At 37.4% G+C, this 10,315-nt stretch overlaps 1 protein-coding gene across 1 annotated transcript; it reads right to left on the reverse strand.

Annotated features, from left to right (window-relative positions):
* Positions 1-5,372: 5,372 nt before the first annotated feature.
* On the reverse strand, positions 5,373-8,350 carry LOC103436964 (cationic amino acid transporter 6, chloroplastic-like). The gene is made up of 5 exons (XM_070823417.1): positions 7,753-8,350; positions 7,421-7,643; positions 6,755-7,085; positions 6,344-6,572; positions 5,373-6,115 (listed from the first exon to the last, which is right to left on the reverse strand). Exons 1-5 carry the CDS (start codon positions 8,216-8,218, stop codon positions 5,559-5,561), a joined length of 1,806 nt encoding a protein of 601 aa, XP_070679518.1. The 5' UTR covers positions 8,219-8,350; the 3' UTR covers positions 5,373-5,558.
* Between the last annotated feature and the right edge of the window lie 1,965 nt (positions 8,351-10,315).

The raw sequence follows: 10,315 nt of genomic DNA on the forward strand, positions 1-10,315 counted from the left end.
CAAAACCAAAAATAAATCATTCACCCGGTGGGAATGTTGGAATATTGTTAAAAATTGTCCTAAATTCAAAGTTGTGCCTGTCGGTCCAGAAGTTTTTATGAATAGCACCCATCTACACTCTACACCCGATCATGGCTCGCATATTCATGAAGATGATGCAGAAGAAGTGCTTGAAACGCCCTTCCCTGAACAAGCGACGGGTTCGACCCGTTATCCAATTAGGCCTCAAGGTAAGAAGGCTTCAAAGAGAAAAGGGAGTGCTTCCAAGAATGATTATGCAAAGTACATGGAAGAACTTGCTCGCCAAGGTGAATTGACTTTGGCGCGGGAAATGGTGAAATTTGAGGCTGATAAGGCTAGAGAGGAGGCAAAAGTTGTAGCTGTTCAGAGAGCATTTTAAGCTAATGAGAGAGAAAGAGAGCTACTTAGCCAAGAAAGGAAACCTGTTAGAGAAGAAAGAATGGCTCAATGAGATAGTGACATTATGAACAAGCCTTTAGAAGGGAAATCTCCAAATTCTAAATATTTTTGGAAGTCGGAGAAAGAGGATGTTGTGCAAAGGAGACGCGCAAGAGAAGCGAAAGCAAGAGGAGATGGTCCTAGCACAACAAGAGAAAATCATCTTAGCACCACAAATTGGTTAAGTGATGATGAATAAAGTACTTTGGGTTGTAATTTATTATTTATTGAATAGAGTACTTTATGTTGTTTCCAATTTATTGAATTTAGTACTTTATTTAAAGTGAGAGTAAATTTATTTAATTTGGTAATTTATTTATACTAAAAGAATCTTTATTCAAATGACATAAACACACCAAATAAAATTACATAAACATACCAAATAAAAAAAAAACTCACTAAATGAACTAAAAAAAACACACCAAATAAAATTAAATAAACACACCAAATAAAAACAAACACACTAAATGAACTTAAGTATCTTGAGCTTGTTTCAATTGTCACTGGTGCTCTATCAAGTCAATTTGCTGGGCATTGTGCATATATGGCATTTGAAGTGCATTATATCATTGAATGAGTCTTTCATTGTAACGTCCATCCCTTTCTAATGGCTCATGTTGCACGGGTTCTTCAGTGGCGTCATGAGCATAATATATTTGTGTTTTGGAATTGTTCATCGTGTCTGGCTCATATTCATCAATGACATCATAATCGTACTCATCTTCCACAATCATGTTGTGAAGAATGATGCACATCATCATGATGGATCGAAGCGACTCTACATCAAACATTCTGGCAGCACCCCTGACAATCGCCCATCGAGCTTGGAGGATACCAAAACAACGTTCCACATCCTTCCTGCACCCCTCTTGACAGCTTGCAAAATGTTTTTCCTTTGCACTTCGTGGTCGTGGCATTGTTTTGACAAACGTTGACCACGTTGGGTAAATGCTATCTGCTAGGTAGTATGGCCTGTCGTACTGACGTCCGTTGACCCAGTACGTGACTTTTAGTGCCTTTCCTTACAGGACTTTGTTGAACATTAGGGATTGGACAAGGACATTGAGGTCATTTTGAGCTCCTAGAATCCCGAAAAATGCGTGCCAAATCCATGTATCAAAAGATGCCACCACCTCCCAAATGATATTTTTTGCTCATTTTCTATCCCTATAAGTGCCTTGCCATGCACTTGGACAGTTTTTCCATGTCTAGTGCATACAATCGATGCTTCCAATCATCCTAGGAAAACCTCGCATCTCGCCCTTCTTCAGAAGCCGTTGCAAGTCCATCTCAGTAGGTTTCCGGAGGTTTTTTGCAGTGTAGATAGATTAGATTGCTCCGCAAAACCTCATCAGGGACTCAAGGATGGTTGATTTCCCCATTCTCGCTATCTCGTCCACTTGGTCTGCAGATGCTCCATATGCAAGCATCCGCAAGGCAACAATAATTTTTTGTTTAGGAAGGAGACCCATAGCACCAAAAGCATCCTTCTTTTGCATAAAGTAAGAATCATAGTTGCAAACGGCAATCATGATTTTGTTGAACAAATGTTGTTCCATTCTATAGCGACGTCTAAAGTACGTATCAGGGAATGCATTGTTACGGACAAAATAATCGTCCAAGAGTTTCGTACCTTATCGTTGCATGCTTCTATCAAGGTTTGCGGAACAACTGGGCCTGCAGATTTGAGCCACAGCTTGGATGACCCAACGGGAATGTGAGGTTCTGGCCATTCTTACTTCGTCATCTCTCCTTCTACGCTCCTCATCATCTTCCATTTTATTTTGGGCCACTTGGAGATTGGACATTCCTTCTGATTGGTTAAACAATTCTTCCTCTTGCTGATCAATTTCCCACATCATCCTTGAGGAAGAAGAAGACATTGTAAGAAGGAAGCAGAAACTATGAATAATGATATAGATTTTGATTTTGGTGAAGAAGGAAGCAGAAACTATGAAAAATGATAGAGATATTGAGAAAATTGGTGTGAGATTTGTGAGGATGGATGGTGGATTATATGGAGGATTCAGAAATGATTAGGTTGTAGATAATGCCACGTGGCATGCCGTTATTCGTTAAAAATCTTATTGAAATCTATCCTCAAAGATTGTAAACAGATTGTGACACGTGGCGCGACGTGATTGGTTAAATATCTTATCGGAAATCCATCACCAATAATTGTATTTTCAGATAATGACACGTGGGGCAAAGAGAACAATTAAAAATCTTATCGGAAATCCATCACCAATAATTGTCTTTTCAGATAATGATTAAAAATCTTATCTGATATTACAAATAAAATTATTTTGTATTATTTTATAAATAAAAAAATAGTAATATTTTATTGCCAATTGCCAGAGCTATTCAGTGTAGGAGTGGAGATGCAAAAGACTGTTACTGTTTATTAAGGGCAGTTACTGTTCATTGGGTGGATTGAATAGTGAATAGCCTAGGGGGAGGGCTCCCATGCTGGAGTTGCTTTGAAGGTAGTACCTCTTTGATTGGAGCTTTTACTGGAACCCTGCGATTCACCCTGGATAATCACAAGTAGGTATTTGGGAAGAAAGAAAGGCCTCCTATCAAACTGAGTAGACTCTAGCTCTTGTGTCTGCATGATCTGACTTCTATGACTTGTAGTATAAAATAGAAAAGTTATTTAAGCTATTCCTGGGTTCCCGTAAGCCTGCTTTTGCTTCCTAAGCAGGCATTTGGAGAATCGCAAACAGAGTTATCAGAACCCATAAATATCCACAAGTACATTAGAAAAGCTTAAATAACACGAGCTTATAGCTTAAATAACGCATGTATTTTGGAAGCAAAAGCAGGCTTAAATAATTTCCAATGTCGTTGAAATTACTAAAACAATGAAAAGTATGAAGTCTTACATTCTGTGAAGTTTCTGAAACGTCGATTTTATGTTTCATTTGTAAAAAATAATTGGGTTTTTAATCCAAATAGTCCCTGAAATTGACCCTAACAATCAAGATGATCTCTGAAATTGAAAATCAATCAATATAGTCCCTGAAAATAGGTGTCGAAAATCAATGTGGTCATTCCGTCACAATTATGTTAAGAAATCTGTTAAGTGTTGATGTGGCACATAAATGGGCCACATAAGTGAATTTTTCCTCACACTATGGTATTTGAAATTGATCCATGACATCAAAATGGCCCATAAAATTGAAAATTGATCAATGTAGTCCTTCAAGTAAGTGTCTCAAATCAATGTAATTCTTTCTGTCAAAAATTCTGTTATGTGCTGATGTGATACATAAATGAGTCACACAAGTCTAATTAAATTAAAATAAATTACAAATAGGCTTAATAATTTAATAGTTAAAAAAAAATTGTCAGCCCAAAAAACCTAGTCCTCCAATTCCAGTCCACATTTCTATACCACCTTCACTCTCTATTCTCTAAAAAAAATCTCAATACACTCATCTTTACACACTTCAACACCATTCGCCTAATTGAACCTGGATCGAGATCACTTTTGGTGACGGCTTGGTCCATTGGCAATGACTTCTGGGACATCACCGTTAACATTTAGGTGATCAACATCCTCACAAACTATCTTGGAGAGCTTGTTCGACACTTCCCTGGTGGTCTGGTAATGTAAAGAACAACGAGGTTGCCTTGAGATAATGAGGTTATAATCGAGATGCGTCCATTGTTGGTTGAAAACTATTTCCACACCCCCTCTTAGGCCTTGGTTAACCTTGTGCCTTTGAAAATTTATGGAAGAGAGCTCTCTTTGGAGTAGGCCCTACTATAAAAAAAAATTCCAATGCAAGAAGGTATTTAGACAAATTTTTTAATCAATTATTAAACCCACATCAGCACATAACAATTTTTTTTTTTACAGAATTGTGATGGAAGGATCATAATGATTTGCGACAGATCAAGGGCTACATTGATTGATTTTCAATTTCAAGGACCATATTGATGGTGTGGGTCAATTTCAAGGACCATCTTGATAGTGTGAGTCAATTTTATGGACCATTTGTGATAAAAACCCATAAATCTTGTGGGGCCACATCACATTTAACAAAATTTTTAACAGAATTGTGATGGAAGGACCACATTGATTTGCGACACCTATTTTTAGGGACTACATTAATTGGTTTTTAATTTCAGGGACCAATCTTGATGGTGATGGTTAATTTCAGAGACCATTTGTGATAAAAACCCAAAATAATTTTTCTCAATTGATGTGTTTGTAGTTTCATTGGTTAGGATTTTGTTGTTAAGAGTGAGGGATTTTGAGAGTTGAAGAAGATAAATAATACATTAAAAATGATTAAAACATGGAAAGTTGACTTTTTGTCCTAGAGGTCATAATTCCCCCCTTTCTTTTCCTTGGACCATGATATTATTTTAGTTTAGTGTCCACCATTTACTTGCTTGGTGACCCCAATCATCTTTTTTCCGCTCCCATTAAGAGTTTCTGTGATGATAGTTACAGATGAAGCAAAAATGGAAAACCGCAGAAAAAAAAAAAGTACAGCATATATATCCTTGCTTTGAAAAAATAAGGGAAAACTAATGAAAAGGGCTTGAAAACTTTGAGTTTTAATGATAAGGACAAAATAAAGAGTAAAGTGAATAGTACCAGGATTGACTTTTTAGTGTAAAAATGTGGTTTTTCGTTAAAGTGAACAGTATCGGGTGCTTTTCGTTAAAGTTCCCAAAAAACAATTCTTGGGTAGGGGCTTCCCTATGCTTGGGTATTGGCTTCCCTATTCTTGGGTAGGGGCTTCACTATGTATGTCATAATCCACTCAAGACACAGACAAGGTGATCCCACCTTCATTCAACTCCTCCAAAATAGGCTGGTCTGGGAACCAGTTGCAGGCGAATGACGTGTCACGGAAGCTCCTGTCCGAGAATCTCTCAACACACATAGACAGCACTTTGGTTTTCCATTACTCTTTGTTTTAATATGGCAATGTCATACAGAATTAACTTTGCTATTTTGTTTCATTGGAATTCCTTTTTGCTTGATTGGAACTCCTAAACCCAAACTTAAATACCACAAAAACTGCTATAGGAAGCAAAAAAATAGAAACAAAGAAGAAAGAAGATATTACATAATTTAGTCAAAGTACTTGCATATTGTCTAGCTTAGTTTGTTGCACAGCTGAGCTTGGATTCACTTCATCCTCACCACTCCCCATCTCCTCTGCCTGATAGGTTGAGTGAACACCATACAACAAATAGAACAGCGTTATGAAACATGCCCATATTGCAAACCTTTCGAACGAGAACTTTTTCAGTGTCGTCATGAGGAACACATTAAGGAAGATGGACAGTGCAGCAGGCCATGGCATGAATGGCATCGACCACCCTATCTGATGGCGAACGCAAGGAATTGCGTAGTTGAAGAAGGCAATGATGGTGACTGTGGACACCCCGAAAAGCGGTAGCCCCCACCATTGTTGATGAAACTTCCATGACATGGAAAAGCCAATAGCACTTGATGAGAGGAGGAAGAGGAACAAGAGAGTTTGAAATGGAGGGTTGTTGCTAATGATCACGTATCGCCGGTAAATGAGAGCATTCGCCACAAGGTAGAACACCAAGAGCGTGCCGATAGAGATCATTTCCATTACTATTTCGAGGTCGGTGAAGAGCGCAATTGATGCTGTGCAAAGTCCTGCATCATATTTAGGAGAGAAAAGGATATTCATCAGTTTGCTCGGTTTTCTACTCTATTTTTTTCTTTAACCGTTCCTAATCTTGTATGATCAAAGGGGTGCATTTTCAACACTTAAAAATCAATTCAAGATCAGTACTTGTAAGTATATAAAGAGTTGAACTCTCCCGTATGCGTGACAGTTATTAAACGCCTACGGGGAATATAGTCAAAGGTTTACTAAATTACCCAAGAAAAGGGTGGCATTCAATGGAGTGCCAGTTGAAGGATGGACCTTGGCTAACCATGAGGGCACCAGCCGGGCCCTTCCAATGACACAAAGGTATCTTGCTTGGCCTAACATTGCTACCAAAAGTGAAGCGACAATCCCCAAGCTTGCACCTGCCCCTACCACATTGCTTGCCCATCCCCAACCAATTTCTTTGAATGCCGTTGAAAATGTCACTTTTTCTGTTATCTATCAATCCATGCATTTTAACGATTAATTCCAGATCATTCATTAGAAATACAGAAAAAATACTAATCTAAGTTAGACTAAAAGGAGGGAGAATTTGAAATTCGGATTGAAGATAAAAGCCCTATCCACCAGGGCTAATCCACCACTTGCGTATAGTACTCATTTTTAACAAAAATTGTTACCTTGTTGTAAGGAACCATCAAACACAAGGACAAGGCCATGAGGCAATAAAGCACAGAGGTGATGACTACGGAACCAACGATTCCAATTGGCAAGCTCGTCAAAGGGCTTTGGATCTCTTCCGCCATGGTTGAAGCCGAGTCATAGCCGATATAGCTGAAGTAAACCCTAGCTGCCCCATCAAGAACACCTCTAACACCATAAGGAGCAATTCCTTTAGGCTTCACCAAGTTTTTGGAAGTCCCATTGCAGAAACCAGCAATTATAATAAATCCAAAGAAAACCACATGGAAGACTGTCATAATTAAGTTCAACAGGGAGCTTTCCTTTGTGCTGCATTATTAATCCAAAAAAAGAAATTAATATAAATCACCCATCGTTTTCATGATCCACTCAAACAAATTAAAGATACCATCACTTGAGAACCCAAAAAAAAAAAAAAAAAACACTTGAGAAATTATTATCAATATTCAATATGCAATGGTAATATACTAAAAAAAAAAAGTTGGTAAGTGATAAATATTTGGACTTTCTGTAGTGTAAAATACTCTAAAAAAGTTCTTGCCAGTTGCAAAATGTTGGTCACACAAATTATGAAAATAGGAAAGTAAAATATAATATATAGTAGAAGGAAGGGAAAAAAATTATAGGCAGGAAGATCATGTAACCTATGGCAAAGGCAGAGAGTGAGAAGAAGAACAAGAGCAACAGCTGGGAAGTCCAACATATCATATCCCTTTACCAAACCATTCACTTCTACTCTCCATGTCCTTGGATCATTTTCTCCAAATGTAGAGGATAAATACTCAGTAAAACTTCTGGCAACAGCGGCGTTCGACAATACGTACTCCATAAGTATATTAGCCCCAGCAAAGTAACCCACAAATTCTCCTTCATTATACAAATGAAAGTAATTAAAAAAGAAGAAACTGAAGAATATATTTATATATTTAGCTAGTAAGTAGGCTAATTAAATAAATTTTCATACGTATGTACGTACCGAAGGTCAATCGGAGATAACTAAAGGCACCACCTGCAACTGGGATTTGGACAGAGAATTCAGCGTAACACAAGGAAGAAAGGAGGGCTGACATTCCAGCTACGATATAGGAAATGAAGACGGAAGGGCCAGCCGTCTGGTGGGCGACAGGTCCAGTTGTGACAAAGACTCCAACACCAAGCATTCCTCCAACGCCGAGGGCCATCAAATCATACCACTTGAGTTTCCTTTTCATGTCTGCCCCTGACCTTTGCCTCACTTGGTTCAGCTCTTCGTCAGGGGTCCATGTGGCAAGCATTCTCCTCCTAAGCCTGTGGGGTGTTTGGGACAGCGAATGAAGATACTTGGAGAAGCAAATGGAGGCAGCAGCAGTGGTGCTGTTTCTGGGTGCTGTAGTTTGGCTGGTGGTGGTGGCCATGCTTTTTGTGCTACAACATACGATAAGTTTAAGTGCTTTGGCTTCCATGGGACAGCTGGGTGTGAAGGGTTTAAATATGCATTTGGGGCAATGGTCTATTGCTTGATTCTTTCACTAAAGATTGAAATGTGAGAACCCATACCTTTAGTGAAAGCCATGCACCAAGTTTTAAAATTACCTTTAAACCCTTCCCCTCTCTCTCTCTCTCTCTCTGTGTCTCTAATGCACACACATGTACACTACACAGTGTGTGTGTATATATATACATACACACGCGCACACACACACATATATACATGGAAGGCTTTTAAAGGAAGAGATTTCTACTTTTTTTTAATGGGATCCTTGTGGGGTCTACATTACATCGAATTTTAATGATCCGAACTGTCTATTTTTCAAGTTGCACTTCTTAGATCATTCTTGCAAAATATTGGCCAAATCGGAAATATATGAGACATCTAATTGAGTTCAAAGAAATTGACAAACACTTTGTTTATTCTATAAAAAACAATGAAATTTCATTGTGATAATTAAATAGACAAATGATTTTTGATCGAATTGAATTTTTGTAAAAATGATTTATGAATCGAGACTTATAAAATAAATGGGTTGAATCATTGAAGTTCAATGTAGAACGAGTCTCACAACTAATCCCTATTTTTTTTTTCAAAAAATGAAAATCTCTTTCCTTAAAGGGCCTGTCTAAACGGGTAAACAAACATATACATATATATATATATATATATATATATATATATATATATTTCTATATAAAATCTTTTGAGCGTCCCAATAAGAAGTAGCCCCAAAGTTCTGGTTCTTGTGTTCTAGGGGAGAGCATGCAGAATAAGATAGAAAAAGGCGCAAGCATTTTGAAAGATTAAGAGGGACTTTGACCCAATATATCTTTTGGAATTTCCTCATCACCAGAAACTTTGAAAAGATGTGACAAGCATCCATTCCAACACTTTGATAAAGCAGCAAAAGCCGAAAGGTTTCCTTCCTCTCACAGTCTCATCAGTGTCAAGAATAAATGGACTTGATTCCTCAACAGGATATAAATATGTCTTTCACTATTGTTGCTGATACAGTTTTAATGACCAGCATCAATAGATATCCGTGTATTTTGGTACGAAACAAAGTGTTAATCAATGAATTCTGATTGGTCAATATCCGTTTTTTATTTTTATTTCAAGATCCTGATCGATATGCTCTATCTTATATGATCAACTCAAGAATGATTTAGTGGAGGTAATATGTTTAGAGTCAATTTAAAATTCTGTATAAGGTGCCAAATGAGTGGTAACCTGCCACATTGAGAGAGAAGCTTTAAAAAGTTACCACGATTATGTTTTAAATATAGAAAGATCATCTGATATGTCAAGTAATGTGTACATGTATATGAACCATTGAGTTTATCTCATTATACGATGTGATCTCCTAAACATTGCTCTTACATTACATTTATCTTTACATAAATTTTGTTGAGTATTATTCCACATAAGGATTGTAAAGTCTTAAATCAAGTACAGTACAAGACCATGGCCCTCTCCACTATAACCTTCAGTTGACTAGGGTACTGATTCATGATCAGGTTTAAGCTTTGATGTTAAGAAGACGGCTTTGTGCAAAATATTTATTAATTAGGCCTTGGAGAACAACACTCTTATCTTTTATTTTTATTTTATACGGCAATACATTTACACTAATATTATTAATTAATTTCATCATTTACTTGCTGATTACTTCAATGCCTTGTAGACTGAATTGAACGATATAATTATTACTACTTAAACGAACCTGTTAATTGATCAAATGGATGATTCAAAACTTTCGAGTGCGAATTGGGTCCCTAATAAAAAGATTCTCCAGCAAGCAGAGGCCTTCCCAAGTTTTCCTAGAGGACGATTCTGTCATGGTCTTTCTGAAGAATGAGTTTTTCCGGTAGGTACCTACAATAAGTACTTCAAAAGCCACGCAAGTTTGGCCATGTGTAAGATCTTGAAGAAGATTGATGACAATGCTTATGCGGTGGGGTTGCTAGCAACAATGGGGATATTAATTTAGCACTTTCAGTGATCTTATGTTTTTCACCTTGATGATGTGCCGTTGTACCTATATAACTCTAGGTCAAGTTCTTTTCAA

The sequence above is a fragment of the Malus domestica genome, chromosome 06, assembly GCF_042453785.1.
Source record: "Malus domestica chromosome 06, GDT2T_hap1".
Lineage (NCBI taxonomy): Eukaryota > Viridiplantae > Streptophyta > Magnoliopsida > Rosales > Rosaceae > Malus > Malus domestica.